General features: G+C 41.0%; 1 protein-coding gene across 3 annotated transcripts in view; it reads right to left on the bottom strand.

Moving 5' to 3' along the window:
• LOC126484417 (lachesin-like) overlaps positions 1 to 22,449 on the bottom strand; it is an 871,444-nt gene that overhangs the window by 66,891 nt on the left and 782,104 nt on the right. For all 3 annotated transcript variants that reach the window (XM_050107928.1, XM_050107929.1, XM_050107930.1), the window contains one exon: positions 2,404 to 2,531. In XM_050107928.1, the coding sequence (XP_049963885.1) occupies positions 2,404 to 2,531 (128 nt within the window). The remainder of the gene's footprint in view (positions 1 to 2,403; positions 2,532 to 22,449) is intronic.

Below are 22,449 nucleotides of genomic sequence, written 5' to 3'. Positions count from 1 at the left end.
GCTAAGCTGGCAAAATCTTTATTGTATTTGTTTTTCAGTATCTGAGTACCGATACTGTACCGAAAGTCGACCAAACATTCACCAGTTATTGTTGATGCTCTGACTGGATGTTAGACACCGTTATTATTAGGTTTAATTAATTCTACATTCGGCGTCTTGCTTTGGGTTCCCATGGTTTTGCCACAATATTTCAAGTGACTTGGTGCAGCTCCTAACAGGTTACGGCCACCGTCTCACCCACTAGCTGTACTTTGACAGTTATTGTACTATATTGATATAAATCTAAGAATAATCATTCTTAATTTAATAACAGACTACGTGATAATACACCTATACTTTCCCAGCGCTCAGTTATCGTACTGTATTATTATAAAACTATGAATAACCATTCTTCATTTACTTACATACCGTTTGATAATAATAAACTGTCGATTTCTTGTATGTGATTTTCAGAAGAGTGGTTTTGAGAGGGAGCAAGTCCCAAGAGTGGCCACCTTAGGGGTGAACGTGTTTCACCGTTTGCATCACAGTTAAGGACGGCATAGATGTTCTTTTAACTGTTGGGGGGATATTCCTCTGACCATAACTGTGAAGATCTATCGTATACGAGCGATTTTTTGTGTCTTTCAGTCTAAGTAAAGACGGATGACCTCTTCGATAAATGTTCAGCTTTACCAGTTTCCGGCCACTCAACTAGAACAATAATAGACTCTTGCAGGTGAAATGATGAACATAAAATACTTAAATTATGGCGGCAAGCCAAGATTAAATTTGTACCGTACTATCCAGTGTCAAGTACTATCATGAGTGTTAATTACTAGGTTTCCTGCTTATTGGGTGTAAATCGTTACGTTGCTTCGCTCATTGTAAAGAACAGATGGCGATTGAAACACTTGCGTTGCAGTCTGTGAGAGGAGTGATTAGCCCGAGCGGTCTAAGGCGCTGCAGTTATGAACTGTGCGGCTGGTCCCGGCGGAGGTTCGAGTCATCTCTGGGGCATGGGTGTGTGTGTTTGTCCTTAGGATAATTTAGGGTAAGTAGTGTGTAAGCTTAGGGAGTGATTACCTTTGCAGTTAAGTCCCATAAGCTTTCACACACATTTGAACATTTTTTTGAGTGATTAGCAGTGGGTGAATTGTGGTTGCAGTACTTCTCCGTTTACTGAGCAGCAGCTTCGCTCCAACGGTTAGTAACATACTATCAAAATCATTGTTTTCTATCTGTAATAAGTATTTTTGAGACCCTTGATGCAATCACTTTTAACTCGTAAGCGCGACGTAAGTGTCTGAGATTTGTGCACAGACATACGTTTATGCAGTCACTTTCGTATTCGTTTTCTGTGAATTATCGACTGGTATTGGTTATATCGACTTAACGTCGACAGTTCGCATAACAAAGGACAGCTGTGAGAGGTAACAGCTGCAGAAAAGTTGCTGGCTGCCACAGAGAGGAACAAGCGTCGTCCTGCCGTACATAATACATGAGTTCGGCTTTAATTTGAGGCCGCCACTAATTGACTGAAGCTACAACGGCTGTTACCTTCTACAATGACCCCTTTTTCACCACAAAAAAGGATATTTTAACAATTTCTTTCTGAATATTGAATGCATTGCAAATATGTAATTGTCACCACAATTTTCGACGACTGGCGCGTCTTGCCGTTATTCAATGATTCCATTAGTGTCATGCAATCAACCTTCACAACACTGTCGAGAGACAATTGCCCCAGTACTACGAACAGCCAAGTACCAACGTAGCTGAGATGAGACTGCATCAGTCGCGACCGCGTGTGTGAATGTGTGTGTGTGTGTGTGTGTGTGTGTTTTACCAGTTCTTGGAACGTCCTGAAACGTAAATTTCTCTAATGTCATTTGCAATGGAAAGAGAAGACCCAGGAAATCTGTGATTAAAGGTACATATTTATGAATCCAAGTCTCATATACCTGGTGGAAAGGGGGGCGTGGTGTCCCCTAGCTCTTAGAGAATGGAAAATATATAGTGCAGCCAGATGGTGTTCTTTCAAAAAAAAAAAAACGATTTAAAGTCGTTATTAAGTAGGATTTTAACAAGATCAAGCTAAACAGAAAAAAGATCCTTGGAGGATTATCACGTTTTAGTAGGAGAAGTGTTACATGTTTCAGTATTTCGTGTTTCTGATCCTGATGGTTTACTTCACGCCCAAAATTCATGTAAATATGATTCTTTCTGATGCAACTCGGACCATTGGTTTCAAAAATTTCTAGACTACTCTAGAGACTGTTCCCTGTGACATTGTCATAAGAAAAAGAAAATTTATGACTAGAAGTAAAAGAAAGCTGGTGCTGGTACACCTGGTGGTTTGCTAGGAATTATTTCACGTACATGATAACTGCAGGCTGTTGCTTCTAGCGAGTTATGACTTACCATGAGGCGACGGTAGAGCACTCGCACCTCCTCGAGCGGCGGGTAGCTCTCGACCTGCCAGGTGAGGTTGTAGCTGTCCCAGGAACGGCCGAAGGGCGAACTGCGGTACTGGGCTGGGCCCGGTCTCCCTGCAGACACACGGAACAGGTGGAATAACACCACACCACGCCTCCACCACCTGTTGAGTCCCGTGTTGTTCTTCGCGCCCTCAAAACTCCTCCTTTGTTTTCAGAAAGAATTAGGGAGTGAGCGCTGTTCTCCGAAAAAAACGCCTGTCGTGGCTCCCGTTGTCTGCCTCTCGAATCACTGCCGTACTTAGCCGACAGGGCTCTCTAACACTGGCAGTAGCAAGATGGTTGGGGGGCTGATGGTATTTTGCGATCACTATTTGAAAATACTGTAATCTAATTAGTAACATTACTTTTTTAGTTTTTGAAAAAAGTTTATTGGTTTTAAAGCATTCTTCTACCAGACTCCATAAATGTTTTAAAGTTCTCAGTTACATGTAACCGAAAATTTGAGGTCTTAATAGTAGATGTCACATTCGAAAATGAATCTCATACTCAATATTTCCAGATTCAGGACCACGTTTAGACTTCAGTATTTCTTTAAAAGATATATTGTGTATAAAAGTCAACAGCAATTAAGGCAATTAACTTTGTTTAATTTTTCTGTGTTTATACAGGTTGCTCTAACATTCCCCGTGCACACTTGTAGGCCGGCCGCTGAGGCCGAGCGGTTCTAGGAGCTTCAGTCCGGAACCACACGTCTGCTACGGTCGCAGGTTCGTATTCTGCCTAGTTCATGGATGTGTCTGATGTCCTTATGTCAGTTAGGTTGAAATAGTTCTAAGTCTAGGGGACTGATGACCTCAGATGTGAAGTCCCATAGTGCTCAGAGTCATTTCAACCATTTTTTTTTTTTTTTTTTTTTTTTTTTTTTTTTTTTTTTTTTTTTTTTTTTTTTGCAAACTTGCCGAGGGAACTGAATAGACAACATTTTGAACTGGAATCCAAGTCCAGAAACGTACCGTTTCCGTGCTGCAGCAGATTAACATGGTTGAGTACAAGTTTGTAGAACACCCCGTCATGATCCTTCTATGTGGCGAAGCTGTCCGTCGACTTTAAGATCGTTGTCAGCACCACCCGACTCCATAGCGTACCCTTTTCGCCATAATCAGCAACGGCTTCGAGAAAGGGCTACCTTCATCCTCTGAAGGCGTGACTGTTGTGCTCCAAGAAGACGGCGCACCCTCGAACAGAAAGAGGTCGTTCTGCATGTTGAAGAGAATCCGTCAAAGAGTACACGAGCACTTGTGCGTGCAATGGATGTTGCGCCCAGCACTGTATGGTATATTCTGCACGACCAACAACTACCTCCACACCACCTCCAAAGGGTACAGTTACTAATGCCAGCCCATTATGCACCATGCGTTGAGTTTGTACGCAGCTCTTACGTCGCTGCATCAGCGAGCCCTATTTGCATGGCGCAATCTCTTCACAGATGAATGTAAATTTACTAGGGGTTTTGTTTTCAGTTCTTGAAAAAGTGAGGTCTGGGCAGACGAAAACGCACATGCCATGCATGTTCATGCATCACAATAAAGATTTGGTACCAAAGTTTGTGCAGGTACTTTGGATGGTGATGTGATGGGACTGTACATGCCTCCTCCCAATCCCGTGGGTCCCATCTACTTGACCTTTCTACAGCAAGTATTGGACGTATTGTTGGATGCTGTGGCACTGAATGTCCGTCAAGGCACGAAGTGTCAGCGTGACGGCGCATCCGCTCACTTTCACGTCATGTTCGGGAATATTCAGACCATTGATTCGGACACAGATGGATAGGTAGAGGTGGTCCAGTCGCGTGGTCTCCACGATCACTGGATTTTACTCCAATGGACTTTTTCCTTTGGGGTCGAATGAAGTATGGTCTATGACACTCCGTAGAGACATAAGAGGGTCTGATGGCACGATTTATGGTCGCTGTAGGGCAGCTTGCAGAGACACCAGCTGTGATACAGGGTGTTACCACAATATTATTCGTAGTTACAATGTGTGTATCGAACTTGGTGGTTGTCACATCGAACCTTACTTGTAGTCGATCAGAATACTAACCCGCCTTTGAAAAGGACAAAAACGGTTTAAGTTCAACTGTACACAAGAGCGTTTGTGAAAACAGATAAAGTTTCCTTTTTGTTTCTTCGATTATTAATAAGTGGAATTGCAAAACAGGTGACGTACTGGGGAACGCCCGCCAAATTAACTACTTGTAAAATTGGTGGTGTTGCCGACATGTATTAAAATGGTTGCAGCACGGAAACGATACGTTTCCTGGCATGGGTTCCTATTCGAAATATTATTTACTCAGTCCCCTCCAGAAGTGCTAGAGGTTTGTAAGGGGAATTTTAGATTACCCTGTATATTACCCTGTCCCCATTAGCAAGTAGTAGACGTTAATGAAATTGCGTTGATATTGTTAAGAGTGTATTGAAAGGTATTTCTGGACTCTGTTTACACCTATTTAAAAATTATCTTGGTAATATGTCAACAACAATCAACAAATTTTAATTTTTTATGATGCGCATAAAGTAACCCCCTCCCTTGGTAATGCACGTTATGGAAAATGCATTGGTGTAGCTAGGGTTAAGCCTGGAAATTATTTCAGGAAAGTCTAACTGAATAACGGCTGTTGACAAAGTCAACAAATGTCAATTATACGGCATCCTAGATCCGCTCGGTATAAATTGCTGTACTTCGTGCCTTGTCTCACAGCTGCCAATCCTAGCGATCTGTTGTTTGGTTCGAAACCTGTTACTGAAATGCATTCTAGTAACCGTGGTGCCAAATCTTGCACTTGAGCCGTGTGCGTGTTGCTACAGCCATTTTGTATAACATGTGCATGTGAGCATCTTTTAAATGCACTTTCATAAATTGTACTCGTTACGTGTGATATTTTTATCACAACAGATGATTGGTACGCAAACTAAGAAGTCAATAATACACAAGACGCTCCCACTGCACCGCCGTTCCAGCTCGGAAGTTAATGTTGTCTTTTCCCTCTCCCTGCAAAATACTATTTGTATAAGACTTAGTGATACCCGCCGCCCTTGTTCCATTCCGCAGAAGTGGGAAGAGATCGATAGGCCTCGTGTTGCTTCTCACTGCTGCAAGTGTTTGCGTATTTGAACTCTTCAACAGGTTTGAATTAAATTCGTATTCATTATTATATATAAGTACCAGATCTGAACGTGAGGGAATTAGCAAGGTGCTTTCACTAAACCTTATCACTTCCATGTGACATTTATACCATAGCAGATGATCGTCATCAAACATGCGTTACCAGTTATGCTGCAACTGTTTTCTCCTGTTACCGCGACCCCCAGAGCAAGGCTTTGCGACCCCCCCGGGGGTCGCGACCCACACGCTGGGAAACACTGATGTGCAGAATTACGTTATGATTCAGTCAAGAACTGAGAGCGCTACAGACAGCAAAGTGCAGTCTTTGCCATTGTGTTATCGACGTTCAGCGGAGGGGCACAGTAATGTGGGAATACCCAGTACTGTCGGCAGAAACTTCGTAGTACCGTTGAATGTCTTTAATGGGTTCCGTAGCGGAAGCTACTGAGTGCACTTCAAAGACAAAGAGAACAGTTATTGACGTCCATTGCCTTTCAATAATTCTCTCTCACTCGCACTAGGTTCAAGGACTGGCTGAGCGGCACAGTTCGTGGGAAACGTCAGTGATAAAGGTTCCGGAGATTCGAAATTACGTTCTACGATAATTACGCGAGTAAAACGGCGGCGTTGCGGAAGAGTCAGTTACTTGGCGTTTGGAGACCCACGGTTGAAATTCCTGTTTCTCCTCAACTCATCTAGGACTGTGATACGTGTAGGAACTGAAACGTTTCATACTAAAATATTCGTACAGCGAACATTAGATAAGAGGTCTGCACACTAAATCCATCTTGTTGCTAAAACTCTTTCATTGTCACATGCTTCATGTAGAGTGGCATCGGCAGACGTTATATTGAGATAACACATGAGGAAATTAAGCCGGCATTTCAAATGTTAGTGTTAATTCCCGTTGTAATGATTTCTATATGCCCAATGGGTTGAGGATTCATTTTTAACGCCCTTTTAGTGCTCGTATTCAACCTAGACAGGCATTGAGGAGCCAAAAAAAATTGTGAGTCACGTTAAGATTTCTTTTCTTTTCGGGTGAACCTCTGAGAGTGCGCTCCGTATCGCTCCTTCTAGAGCTGTGTATATCTGACGAAATAAGCAATGCCTCGGAGTATAGATTCAAGAGTTTTTACTTTTTTCGCAAATGAAGATAGAATGAAATTTTTGTGTATGCCTACGTCCATTATAGTCTGATTTACAATAGTTGGCAACTGACAGGCAAGTACCAATGTAGCGACCAAATAGATTCATACGCACTATGCATCTCTACCCTGTCACGGCGTATGTCAAAAATGTATTCTTAACTTCAGTTAGGGCCGAAGATAACTTTTTTTTAACGAATGAAACCGGGAAAAAATTTCAGACCCGTTACTTCATATCTGAAAAATTACAGAACCCTGAAAAATTTGTACATTTGGTTGAAATGGCTCTGAGCACTATGGGACTCAACTGCTGAGGTCGTAAGTCCCCTAGAACTTAGAACTACTTAAACCTAACTAACCTAAGGACAACACACACATCCATGCCCGAGCCAGGATTCGAACCTGCGACCGTAGCGGTCGTGCGGTTCCAGACTGTAGCGCCAGAACCGCTCGGCCACCAGCGGCCGGCCTGTACATTTATTGTCGTTGAATATCAAAATACTTTGTTTCCCTGTAGGTCGTTCCAAAGTTTTGTACCGCATTGCGTATGCTATGTGTATGATAGGCAGCAGGCAAAGGTGCGCACTTAACACTTTTCAGTTTTTTCCACCTGATTTTCTGGTTACATGAGAATGAAAATTGTGCACAATGCGCATAGGATCAACTTCACACGATACCATAAGTTCAAGATTGATTGTATGATGTACAAAATTTATATTTAACAAAATGTTACATAAGAAAATGGATCTTTGTCCCCGACCTGTGGGAAACATCCTATGAGTATGGGTTCAAATACCACACAAAAATAAATTATTGTAAATGTATCAGAGTAAGGAGAAGTACAGCATTAGTCAGGTAATGCCATTATTACCTTGGGAATGTTTTACTGCAGAAAAATCATCACTATCATCTTGATGATCATCGTCATCATTACCTCCATCATCATTATCGTGCTAAACATCAAAACATGACCCTAACATTTCAATGATTTAAATATAAAACACTTTAACACAAGGAAACACATAGTAGGAGTATAATTATTAGTAGTTTACCCATTACACTCTGTATTCTAGTTTCGTCTTCACTGTAGACTCCATGGAGGCGGCAAGTTATAGTTAGATAGCAAAGTTTCAAGTTGCGCAAAAAAAGTTTCATTTGTGCGTTACTGAACCGCATTATCCTCCTGACATTGATTTTCTCCGGTTGCCTCAGCGATGAATGAGCGAACCCAGTATTTTCCGGCCACTTGGTTTCTTTAAGAAACAGGTGTTTTGCTTTTTGTAGGCTGATAAGCTAATGTCGGAAGGCCACAGAACATAGAATCCAGATTGATACAATGTTTCACCAAATATGTTTCCTCTGTGTCAAATATTCTCTTAAAACACTCTAATGATGCCACTCATGGGCCGCTTGAAGTCTTTTACGCAAGAGATTATTTCATTACATCCAAGCCTTTTAGCTACCTTTCTAAGAGAAGATCTATTTTCTATTAGCTTCTTAACCTCCATTAACGTTTTCGAAGGCAACGGCGCAGAGGACCTTTTTCTCTCAATCTCCGTCAAATGAAGCAGAACTGGTCTTATTACTACTGAATAATTCGATGTGAAGTAGTGACCTGTAAGTTAAGATACGTTCAGTATTAAAACCGAAGAAAGAGAAGACAAACGTTCTGAGGCAAAGGTATTCTAGCGGATATTTGCCCCAGATAGTTCGTAGGATCTTTTCCCCGTGACGCTTATTTCGGAACTTCTAGTATCAGCTGCCAGATATGACAACTTGATAAACTAATAACTAAGCTTAAGGCGTGAGTTGTTCTATGCACCACTACAGGGCCGTCTCTAGTAGAGGGTGCCTCCCGGCGTAGGTATCTAGTTGTTAGAAGCCGAGCGCTTTATACCACTTGTAATACGCCAGACTTGAAAATTCATGATACCTGTAAAAATACAGCCATCAATATTGTTTACAAATACGTCTCATGGAGCTTTCGGCAGAGTTGTGACTTGCGAAGGAGAAGTGGCACAAAAGAAGTCGTTTCGCGTAGGTGGGTGGCGGAAAGAAAGGAATAACTTCACTGCCGCTGCGAAGAGGGGAGACGTGCTACACGAAGTGTTAACGTAACACATGCTCGGCGTTGCCAGCACAAATCGCAACGCGTAAGTTAACCATGCAGTAATGATACTTTAACTTCTAGCCCGCTGCCTTTGGAAGTAATCGAAAAAAAAAAACAAGTAATTCTGCTTCTGGGTCACAGATCTCATCACTGGTTGTGAAACGTACCGAACATACCATTGAAACAGACTTTCCTTTAGCACTTCATAAACTTGACTTTCAGCTGCAGAGAGTCATTCTGGAACGAATGATAGACTACGTCGGTACATCTACACCTACGTGATAACTCTGCTATTCACAATAAAGTGCCTGGAAGAGGGTTCAATGAACCACCTCCAAACTGTCTTTCTACCGTTCTACTTTCGAACTGCGCTGGGAAAAAACGAGCACTTAAATTTTTCTGTGCGTACCCTGGTTTCCCTTATTTTATCGAGATGATCACTTCTCCCCATGTAGGTGTGTGCAAACAGAATGTTTTCGGAATCGGAGGAGTAAACTGGTGATTGAAATTTCATGAGATCCCGTCGCAGTGAAAAAGGCCTTTGTTTAAATGATTGTCACTGCAATTCACGTATCACTGCTGTGGCATTATCTCCCCTATTTCGCGATAGTACAAACGTGCAGCCCTCCTTTGAACTTCTACGATGTCATCCGTCAGTCCCACCTCACGCGGATCCCATACCGCACAGCTATACTCCAGAATATGGCGGATAAACGTAGTGTAAGCAGTCCCTTTAGTTGACCTGTTGCACCTTCTAAGTGTTCTGCCAATCAGTCGCAGTCTTTGGTTTGCTCTACCCACAACATTATCTATTTGATAGTTCCAATTTAGGTTATTTGAAATTGTAATCCCTAAGTATTTAGTTGAATTTACAGACTTCATATATTTGTGACTTATCGCGTAATCGAAATTTAGCGGATTTCATTTAGTACCCATGTGAATAACATCACACTTTTCTTTATTCAGGGTCAGTTGCCACTTTTCGCACCATACAGATATCTTATCTAAATCATTTTGAAATTTGTTTAGGTCATCTAATGAGTTTACAAGACGGTAAATGACGGCATCATCTGCAAATAATCTAATAGGGCTACTCAGATTGTCTCCTAAGTCGTTAATATAGATCAGGAACAATAGAGAGCCTGTAACTCTTGCTTGGGGAACGCCGGATATTACTTCCATTTTACTCGATGACTTGCCGTCTATTACTACGAACTGTCACCTTTCTGACAGGAAATCACACATCCAGTCGCACAACTGAGGCGATATTCAATAGGCAGGCAGTTTTGTTAGAAGACGCTTGTGAGGAACGGTGTCGAAAGCCTTCTGTAAATCTAAAAGTATGGAATCAATTTGACATCCCCTGTCGATAACACTAATTACTTCATGAGTATAAAGAACTAGTTGTGTTTCACATGAACGATTTTTTCTGAATCCGTGCTGACTGTATGTCAATAAATCGTTTTCTTCGAGTTAATTCATAATGTTCGAACACAGTATATGGTCCAAAACCCTACTACAAATCGACTAGTGATATGGGCCTGTAAATAAGCGGATTACTCCTGTTTCCGTTTTTGGGTATTGGCGTAGTGTTATGTTCTCCTACAACAGCTAAGAATTTTAAGACGATACCCAACACCGCAAAAACAACAGAAACTTATCCAATAACTGACAACAACATTCCTTGTCACGCAACTCTCACAACTTGGAGCAGCGTGCTCCTCGAGGCCTACGAGAAAGACAGACTCGGAGTGTACGTCACTAAGGTAGGCCTGAGCTCGCTCGTTCGCTTAACTCAGCAGACAAAATGCGTTTCTAAACCTGTAAACTCGCAGCTGGGCATGTACGTGCTAACGAGAATTTCCTCTTTTACTGGAATCTCGTATTATAAAGTGTTGTTAATTGCTACTCGTACAACAAAATTTAAAATCAAATCTCGACATAAATGGTATAACTGCTTATTAGTAGCATTTAGTCTCTTTTGCGTAACAGTCATCATTTCGTACACGATGTGGTGCCTTATGCAATTGATAGTCATTTTGACATGATTTTAATTTTATTGTAACCCCGTACAGCCCTAAAAATTATTAGTGTTCCTACGCACTTTCTATCATTGTCGAACTAATAACAGTAAGATTCCCAATAGTGGATTCCAGTAGAAGATGCAATTCTCGTTTGTACATACACACGCAGTTACGAGTTAACAAATGTAGAAGGGCAGTTTATCTGCTGAAATGAGCGAGCGAGCTCGGCCTGCCTTCGTGACGTACGCGCCGCGGCCTGTCTTTCTCGAACGCCTCGGTGCTCCTATGGTGACGTCATGCGCAGAAAGACAAACAGTTTCGCGATCTACCCATACCACTTGAACTCCCCTGAAATACAGGCGGCACTGTCAGAGAGAGTGTGCAGCTGCGTTGTTAATCACCTGTTGAAATCTGGACTGCATCGTTCGATTGTATCTCCTTATGTACTTTATACTGAAAGAAATTTGCTGAATTCGTGTGGTGGAATGTTAATTTTGTGCAAGGAGTTTGTGTAAAACTATTGTTTCGTGGAAATTAACTGCACGTTACCAACGCGAGTCTACTATAATTTCGAAGATTAAGTGTTGCCTATCAGTGAGGTGTAGAAATAAAACATAGATTATTTTATTATTTTGCACAATCCGTTATAATAACATTGGGTTTTATTTATAATATGTGTGGAATATTTTATCATATTTTTGGTTAGTTGTTATTGGTAGATGTCTGAATCTGCTGGAGGTAAAAAGAAACTATCGGGTACTCAAAATTAAAAAAAAAATAATAAAAACAAGAAAACTGGAGAACGAAGAAGGATTTAAAAAGCTACTAGCCCGACTGACAGTTTTTTGACTCCGTAATTTCATTTTACAGGTAGTTAACTTCAAAACACACTGTTTGTTATGTGTGCTTCATCTGGATACATTTGTTTCTGGTCGGCTATCAAGGACAACTTGATAGGTAGAGAGAAATTTTAGGTGATTTTCCATTTGAGGAAATAAATATGGCCCATGTGCGCCTTTTTTATTGCGATTAGCGCCCCGTCTGCGACAGTTTATTACATGTTCCATGGATCATTTTGCAGTTTAGTAATTCCTACCCATCACCTTTTACACACTGCAGTAACAGAAATTCTTCAGCGGAATAGAAGGAGTGGTCAAGGAGCTACATTCTCAGTTTGTTATCAAATTTTACTGTGCTGTCTATCAGACGCTTTATATCACTAGGTAAGTGATCAAAAACTTTTCTTGCAGCATTGTGCTCTCATTTTTGCGCTAAAGACCACTTTGATGTGGTGTAATGTATGTCATTTTTCCTTCTTGTAGTTACGTATCTCATTGTTTCTTTTGAACAGTAGTGGATTATATACAATAAACTTCATTACGGAATAAATATATTGTGAAGCAATAATCAGAGTGCCTAACTCCTGAAACAGATGTCTACAAGATGATCGTGGGTACGCACTACACATTATTCTTACAGCACGTTTTTGTGCAATAAAGACTTCTTTTCGTAAAGATAAGTTATCCCAAAACACTATTACATATGAAAATATTGAATGAAAATGTGGAAAATATGCCAATTTACTAATGTGTCTACCCCAAGATTTGTAGTAAATCTATGCACAACTGTGGCTGAACTAAGCTGTTTTAGGAGTACCAAAATGCGCTTTTTTTCACTGTAAATTCTCATCAATATGGACCCTGGCAATTTTGAAGTTTCCACTCTATTTATTATTTCCTCATCATGTGTTACACTTATCCTTAGTGTAGTAACTCTAGACGTGCAGAACTGTATATGTTGTGTTTTCTTAAAACTGAGGGTGAGATCATTGGCAGAAAGCCAGTCAATGATACTTTTAAGAACTTCCTTTACAATTCCTTCTGTTTCTGAATGTCTGCTTGAGTTGTTTACAAGATTAGTATCACCTACAAAAATAACTAATTCTGCCTGTTGTATACTAGACCAAAGATCGTTTACATATATGAGTAATAGTAATGGACCTAAGAAGGAGCCTTGGGCAACCCCATACGTGAGTTCTCCCGTCAGAATTATGTCCCTGCTTGAAATATAAAGTACAACTTTGTGTATTCTTTTGGTTAGATTTTACGTTAACCATTAGTTGGCTATACCATCAATCCCGTAAAACGTCAATCTGTCTAGGAGAACATTGTGATTCAAATAGTCTAATGCCTCAGAAAGGTCGCCCAAAATACCAACCGGCGCAATTTTACTATTTAATGCTTGTAAGATGTAGTGAATGAACGTGTAAATGGAATTCTCAGTAGAGCAACCCTTCTAACACCCAAAATGTCATTTGCGAAGTATACTATTGTTGCTAAGATGAAACGGCATTCTAGAAAAATCATCTTTTCAAATTTTTGAGAGAATTGTGTTTCATATTAGTAAGTGTTACTGCTTTATATGTTTAATCACAATGAAACAATAACACTTTGTATTTTAAAACAAGTGTAGATGAGGGCGCTAATCGTAATATGAAAAGGACGCATATGCCCGGGCGCAATTTTTAGTTCCTTGAAATGGAAAATTACTAAGTACGTTTAACAAACAGCTAATTATGTAATATAATGTTACACCTATGTAATTAGGTAGCACGCTTGCCAGACGGTACATCTCGATCGTACGACTATCGTGCTGCGAGATATCGATTGTTTCGCAGCGCGCGCAAGGTTATCTACTCTCCCGGGCGATGCTGTTGTGTTTTACATATGAAACTTATTTTAATCAAACATATGTTGTAATAACACGTTTTAATGTGCGGGGAGTTAATTCTAAGGTAAAACAAATGCTTACGAGCAGGTGCGGTTCTTCCTGCCAAGGTGGAGTTCACTTAAGGGCCATAAAAAATCTATTTAAATTAAGTGCAGCTGCCACACAACACTAAGTTAAAAAAAAAAGCTATCGTGAATAGTACCCTGCTAAGATTATCGAGTATCTAATACCGCACCCGGACGTCAAGAAGAAATCCAGCGAAGGTCCATAGTGCCATCTCCCTTTATTATATCTGCATGGAACTAACACAAATACGAATTTTTTTGTCATTAAATGCAGTCGAACAAGCCGTTCCTTGTACATAAATCGTTGGCGGTGCAGGTCGGAAAGTGCTACTTTGCAAATGTAAACGTAAACACTCAAGCCTGTGCGTGATAAGATTTTACGCTTTTGCAGTAAAACAGCTTAGTACTTAATTGAGAACTAAACAAATTTATAAGTTTGGCTGAAGTGTCTACTTAATCTTTGAAGTTATTCTCTCAGACATAAACATTTGAAACGTCCGTTTGGATCTATAGGAAAGAGTTGCAAGCGTATGTTACGTAAATTCCCATTCTCTGCAATCTTTAAATGAAATTCCGGAATTTTTATAGATGTACCTGTACTGTGTGGTACCAGATACCATTTGTAACTCATTTTTACAGCGTCAATTCCGAATGAAAGCACTACTGTGTATCGGGTTTGCGTCTACAGTAAAGATAGAGCCTCAAAAAGTTTCGTCACAGGCATCATGTGACGCAAGGGAAGCTTTTTTTGCAGGCTTTCAAACTACTTTACTTTCATTTTCGATTTTTGTTCTAAATACGTACAGTTATCAGGGAAAAAAGTTGATTAGGGGCATAAAAACCTAATTAACCATTTAAGATGATTTCCAGAAAAAAGCCATATACAAAATACGCAATCATATTTTGGCTACTTGCCCAAATTGTTGGTATGGTGTTTTGCATTTTACGGACATCGATAACTTCAACTGGACAGTCACAAGACATGCCTTCTTCAGAAGAGGCATCTGCTTTAGAAGAGACATTTCTTTCAGGAGAAAAGACTCATACTTCAAATGATATTGTCTTCATTAGTGCCTCGCCTGCCGCACATGAATTAACCGCGACCTTTGAATATCCACTGGATACAAGATTTTCTGAAAATACTGCGAATGATCCTGCTCGCTGGCCACAAATAATACCCGATAAATTAAGATTATTTTAAACGGAAAATGGACCAGTTCTGATTAAAATATCTATATATCCTGTTGATTGCAACAATACGTCGTTTAACGATACATATTGTACCAAAACGTTACAAAACAACGAAATTATTCGCCGTGATTGGCTTGTTTGTTCAAAAACCACAGATTCAGTAAGCTTTTTAATAGAAACATCATTGCTTTTAAAGGTCAGATTGGTTTTAAATATGGGGGGTATTTATAAAGAAATTTAGGGAGGCATGAAATGAGTTCAGGTTACATACTTTCCATAAAAAAATTTTAGATCTAAAAAATAACTTACTAAAAGGTCAAACAGTAGACTCTGTCAATCAACCTCAAACAGATTGCGAGCAAAAGAAGTTGGAAGGTCGTTTTGGAGAGAATGATCATCAAATTTTTGGCTGGTCAAAAGTTATCTTTTGGGGGATCTACTGAAATATTATTCGAATCAAGTAACGGAAATTTTTTAAAGTTAGTTGAATAAACTCCTAACTTTGAAAATATACTGTCAGAACACATCCTAGGAATTCAAACCTCTCATCAACGCTTTCTCCATTATCTTGACCATAATATTCAAAACGAATGAATTAATTTACTTTCTGAAAAAATTAAAACTACTATAGTTGACTTTTTAAAACAGTCTTAATGCTATTGTGTGATTCTAGATTGCAGCCTGACATTTCACACATAAAACGACTTACGGTTATGATACGGTTCGTTTATTTTAACCTGTCAAAAAAACTTGCTGAGCTAAATTTTTTTTAGCTTTTTACCTGTAACTGATACTACTAGACGAAGGTTATCAACTTATTTGTTGGATTTCTTAATATCATGAAATACTGAACTAGAAGATTTACGAGGCTGAGAATATGATAATGGGGAAAACATGTGACGGAAAATATAGGCCTCCAGAAGAAAATGAGAAATAAATTCTCTTGATTTTTACGTTCCATGTGCGGCTCATACTCTCAGTTTGGTACTAAATGATGGCGCCAGAAGCTCATTGCAAATCTCAATTTTTATTACATTGCTCAGGAAATATACTTTTTTTTTTCGACATCAGCTTCACGTTGGGATGACATTAAGAATCAAATACCTATTTCGACATTAAAGCCTCTTTCTAACATACGATGGAAATGTGGAATTGGTCCTTTAAGAGACCTGCACTTAAATATGGATAAAATTTACGATGCATCATATTCTTTTATTGTCAGTGACAAGTACGACAGTGACGCAAGAAACATGACTAGTTCATAGACGTCAAAACCAAATATTTAAAGGTTCATACAGTCAGCTGTAATATGGTAAAAGGTTTTATCAAACATTAATACTGGAAGCGAAACTCTGCAAAGGTCAGAGGCTATCCTTTCATAGGCAGTCCAAACGATCGATCTGGTCAAAAAAGATTTAGGCGTATACCACATAGACAGTGCATTTGGGCAACTACTAGTTGATACAGATTTAACTGCTGACAATTTAGAATGTCAACCTGAATTCACAGCAACTGCTCGTCCACGCCCTCGAAAACAATGTTCTAATCACAAAGCTGTGGGCGACACTATATTAGACACAAAAACAAAAATTAAAATAAATTTTTATTTTATTGTTGCTTGTCACAATGATGTTACAATTAAATGAAAAATTCGATTTGTTAACAGAACAGAACAGGTTTTCATTTTTGTAAAACATTGAAAGCTAGAGGGAACTGGAGAGAGACCTAAGAAAAACACAATGTCTCAACCTATATTTATTACAGTAATTTAATATTTGTGGTGGTGGTTGGTGTTTAACGTCCCGTCGACAACGAGGTCATTAGAGACGGAGCGCAAGCTCGGGTTAGGGAAGGATTGGGAAGGAAATCGGCCGTGCCCTTTCAAAGGAACCATCCCGGCATTTGCCTGAAACAATTTAGGGAAATCACGGAAAACCTAAATCTGGATGGCCGGAGACGGGATTGAACCGTCGTCCTCCCGAATGCGAGTCCAGTGTGCTAACCACTGCGCCACCTCGCTCGGTTTAATATTTGTGTTTCCAAATGTTTCATCATCTTTAGGCATATACACTATGTGATCAAAAGCATCCGGACTGACCCAAAAACATACATTTTTCATATTAGTTGTATTGTGCTACCACCTACTAACAAGTACTCCATGTCGGTGACCTCGGAAGTCATTAGACATCGCTAGAGAGCATAATGGGGCGCTCTGCGGAACTCACGGACTTCGAACGTGGTCAGGTGATTGGGTGTGACTTGTGTCATACGTCTGTAAGCGAGAATTCCACACACTTAAACATCCATAGGTTCATTGTTTCCGATGCGATATTGAAGTAGAAACGTGAAGGGGCACGTACGGCGTACAGAGGCCGTGGTGTTATGGAGTGGTCGTGTTTGTCAGGCAGGGAACTTCCATCCCTTGTTGTTTTGCGTGCCATTCTCACAGCACAGGCCTACATTCATGTTTTAAGCACCTTCATCCTTGTCACTGTTGAAGAGCAATTCGGGGTTGGCGATTGCATCTTTCAACACGATCGAGCACCTGTTTATTATGCACGGCTGGTGACTGAGTGGTTACACGACAATAACATCCCTGTAAAGGACTGGCCTGCACAGAGTCCTGACCTGACTCCTATAGAAGACCTTTGGGATGTTTTGGAAAGCCGTCTTCGTGCCAGGCCTGACCGATCGATATCGATACCTCTCCTCAGTGCAGCACTCCGTGAAGAACGGGCTACCATTCCCCAAGAAACCTTCCAGCACCTGATTGAACGTACGCGTGCGAGAGTGGAAGCAGTCAACAAGGCTAAGGGTGGGTCTACACAGTAATGAACTACAGCATTACCGATAGAGGGCGCCACGTAGGTGTAACTCATTTTCAGCCAGGTGTCCTGATACTTTAGATCACATAGTGCATTTAACACTTCCTATGAGGGTAGCAGAAGACGAAAGGTCATTTTCAAAGGAGAAAATTATAAAAAAACTATTTAGGATCAACCACGACCCAAGAGAGACTGAGAAATTTGGCTGTCTTAAAAAAAAGTATCGAAGAGAAAGTAGATTTCAAATCAAACGATATCATTAAAAACTTTACTGACCCAAAAGCCAGATAAATTGAACTTGATGTTTTAAAATGTAAGAAACTTATCTTACAGTAGGCACAAAATAAAAAAGTGGAACATAGAAATTAAATGTAGTTGGTTTTTTTTTCCTTTGTTGGCAAATGGGTGAGGGGGGGGGGGGGGGGGCGTGCAGGCTAATTTTTCGTATCCCGGCGCCCAGTACCGTTTAAGACGACCCTGTGCCTGTATAGCAGGTATTGCTAATTCCTTGGAATTTTTTCATAGCAGACAGCCGTCGATTACGTGGTAAATACTTTGATCGGAAGACCCTCACGTCTCGAAAACTTCAAAGCGCAAAACTCTTAACACGATACACCTGTCTCTTCCACCATAAAAAACCTCTGTTGAAGATACAGGGCTGCCACACTACATTCACAAGTAGGAAGAACACTAGATTCGTATCTTTGCCCGTGTGTTCCTTTGCCCTCGCCAATCCTAATCTTCGGAAATCAGCATTTTATGGCAATTAAGTCAATACTTAACCCGTAAAAAAAGATAAAAAAAATGTAGAAGTTCTGAAATTCACATGTAGTATTGTTTGCAGTGTTTCTAAGCATGTGAAAAATCTTTTTCTAGTATTAATTGCGTTCGGAATATTGCTTTTTTCCTTGTTGTAGACAAATTACTCGGTCTGAAGAAGTCCACAACTTGAAAGATAGCACACACACTGCTTTGCGCAGCCGAAGCGCCAACGCAGTGCAGCTCCCATAGTTGTATTGTGGGCGTTATCGGCCCGGCGCGTTCACTGACAAATGCCAACTTCCTTACACCGGATTACGGCAACACAATGAGACACTAATACACGTGAAGGTAATAAATATGCAATTAATCAGATGCAACAATATCCGATGTTCGATCGCTGCAAGCACAGAAAGGTTCTTAGTGTGACGTCAGGATGATTTTCGTTTTGTTCTAGACCACATTGGGAACGTTGACCAACAGACTGTTGTCAATAATTTTATTATACCTGCATATGTTCACATAATCGCAGCCGGTAGTAAATTTAAGGACAATATTGATAAAGTAACATAACATATTTACTTCTCGGGGGGGGGGGGGGGGGGGGGGATGCATGAAAGTGCGGGAGCGCGTCACCAGAGGCCTCCCTGTCATGCAAAGAAAGCTGAGCGCCACATGGCGTGAGGTCAGCATGGCCACACCGCGAAGTGGGGCTGAACCCGCGACACGAGGCAGCTGGAGGAAAGGGGAAAGACGATTTGTGTCAGTCAACGATCAGTTACGGTGCACTGTGGTGTTGTTCTTCATTCCATCAACGCCTGGAGACAACGTTCAGATGACTTCATAAGGGGATGAATCACCGGGAAACTGGAAGATGGGTGAAATACGAGTGTAGCCGAGGAATTTCATATTGGTCACAGCGTGTTTCACGTGAATGGAAAGCGTTCCGAACAGCTTCTAGAAGAAGAAGAGTCGGTCGATAACAGTCAGTTACCGCAGCAGATAACCGGTATATTGCGCAACACTGAAGAAAGGACCGAGATCAAGCAGTGGGGGCAATTGCAGCCACATTTAACAAGTCTGCAACGCACTAAGTCTCACGATCCATAGCCCGCGGGGTAGCCGCGCGGTCTGAGGGGCGCGTTGTCACGGTCCGTGTGGATTCCCCCGTCGAAGGTTCGAGTCCTCCCTCGGGCATGGGTGGGACTGAACCAACGAGATGTGCGGTCGATTTTAGTCTGTAATGATTCAGATTTGCTTGGAACTGGGAACACGTAATGCTCCTAGGAATATTGTTGAAGATGATCGTTTTGGTGGTCCAGGTGTTACGGTGTGGGGACGGATAATATTGCACGGGTGGCCTACAAATCTTTGAATACGGTATACTCACCGGTCTGCGTTGTTCTGACACTGTATGCCTTCCCCATGTGCTTCTTTTCAGAAAGGCATTAGCCGATGACTTAATTAATATGGCTGACAAAGGGCGACTGCATCGAACATCGCAGATGGAAGACGGGGACAAGAGGATATTGGGCCAATGGAGTGACCTGCCCGTTCCCCCGACTTAAATCTCATCTAGCGCATGTGGGTCGCGTTGGGGAGACATTACAGCACGCCCACATGCATCAAGGACCATCCAGTAGTTGCTGCAATTATGTATCTTTCGTGTAGTGGTATGTCATACTAACAGTACACATGAAAGCGTCGCAAACATCAGTAGTAAGTCATAACCGGGTATTTATGTTAATGAATTTTAATAAACAGGCAAACACAACCTGGTAGCAGAAATAAAATAAAACTAGATATTTAGTCAGCTTAAAGAGTTTTCGCTAGACATTTTATATTGAATAGCCTATGTCTCGCACCCATCCTGTATAAAGATGGCCTTACAGAGACTCAAGTGCAGTTATTGTCTTTGAGTGGAAGTATCATATTTGTTTGACTCGTTGAGTATTTCTTTCAGTTACCTTCGGTACCATACTGTACGAGTTTTTCCTATGTATTACCCAAATATCATCGAGCTGTGTTACTTGGCAGCGAAACATCATGCGAAAGACACTTTCGTCTTTGCTTTGGCACACCTTAACCCCAACAGTCATTCTTATAGCCTCTGTCACCCAGAGAACGGCATTAACTCGAGCCTTTCGTTCATCCGTGAGCGAACACACATCTTCAGAGACTGTCATTTCAGATCGATTTTATGTTGTAGAGCATTTCGTTATCGTCACATGGTATCCTTGAACTATGTCGGAAAGTACAACCATTTCAATCACATATCCATATCACAGATGAGACAAAAATCCGTCACCACCAAATCACGAGGCGTTGACGACTTTCTTTGACTGCAGAGTAGAGTTCGAGAAAAGTGACTCCAAAACTTCCGGTCCTAGTTAACAGACGAAGCGGAAGAATGAAGAACTAATTCTGGAAGTAAGCTATTTACGTGTCCACCATTTTATATGGAGTGTAACACTATTTTCTCTGTTTGATAATCGAATATTTTCACCTCGCAGAGAGTAAACAGTTCATTTTCCTTCATTTGACAAGCCTGTAATGAATTGTTTTTCACTATTCGAACAAGTGCTATCTAAACGCTAGCAGCAGCGTCTTTTACATTTTCTGTTACTTTTCATTAACGGTCGACATCGGCCTTCACAAAGGCACTCTTTCAAATTCTTGATCAGATTGTATCGGAGTGACTGATGACGTGCGGGCCGTTAATCATTTCGTGACTGCAGTCATTCCCCCCCCCCCCCCTCTCCCCCTCCGCGCTCACGCTTCCCCTCGGTAGCATTCCTCGGAGGCTAGTTAACGGAACGAACCCCGGACATTGTCGGAAGTCCGTACACGGGAGCAACGAAAAAAATGCCACTGCCAGCGTGAGCGCTCGCTAAGCGAGAGTTATTATTGTCGCCGAAGCCCCTACTAGTACCACTGCCGAACACCGGGCATACATCAACATGACGTCTACACGAGCAGCATAATACGATACGCCGTGACGTTCATTAATCATCGACAGATGGGTACGGTCGGCCGTTCCATCAGCCGACGTCCAATTATTTTGGTGATAGTGTCGGTACATATTGAAACACGTATTGACGTACGCGCTGCTCCCGCTGTATTGACAAATGCACACACACACACACACACACACACACACACACACACACACACACTTAGCTGAAACACAAATATATACGCAGTTACAAACACATGCAGATTTATACGTAAATTGCAGTTCTCTTTAGAGCGAAAAGAATTTAGGAGGTGTCAGCGGTACAAAATAAGAAGACACTGCGTTCGTAAGTATCGATTCTTTAAAGAAGTTCTATAGTTGCATTTATTCTACAGCGTATCGTACGATATTATCATCCCGAATCTTCCAGATCCGGAGAAAATTATAACCCGAAACTGCACTGCAGTCAAATGACATCATACGGTCATGAGTAGGGCCCGGATTTTAATGACAAGTCATATTTTTTTCTGAACTATCGGGTGAATTTTTGAACAATTTATACACAAATCTAGGCATTTTAGTGTCCAAAAATGTATTTTGATTGTGCATATAAGCTCATATTTCAACAAAATTTAGTAATAGGTCATATTGCGGCTAACTTTTGCCAAAAATGCATATACTGCTTTTCTCGTATCTTACGCGACACACGAATAAGAAAATGAATATGTTGCTCATGACACAATATTTAACGTGCTATATATAAAGATAAACAGATAAATTAGTACACAGCTTTATTTCTCAGGACTGTAGCAGAAAATCGGTGTACCACAACAGTCGTTTCGCGAACATAAATCATTGTTGCGCAGATTCGACAGTACGCTCTCAGGGCCAACAAAGGCGGCTTCTGCCGTAATAATCATCGCAGCCGCACAGGTGTTCCCAGTAACCAGTTTGAATACAGCCTTTGCCTTGTTCAATATGCCTAAAATAAAGTGATCCGACAGCGTGAAGCTCCAACGATATGTTTGAGAATTTGGAGAGAAGTTCTTTAGTACGGAT

The sequence above is a fragment of the Schistocerca serialis genome, chromosome 6 (assembly GCF_023864345.2).
Source record: "Schistocerca serialis cubense isolate TAMUIC-IGC-003099 chromosome 6, iqSchSeri2.2, whole genome shotgun sequence".
Classification (NCBI taxonomy): Eukaryota; Metazoa; Arthropoda; class Insecta; order Orthoptera; family Acrididae; genus Schistocerca; species Schistocerca serialis.
This window is presented reverse-complemented; position numbering and strand designations above follow the sequence as displayed.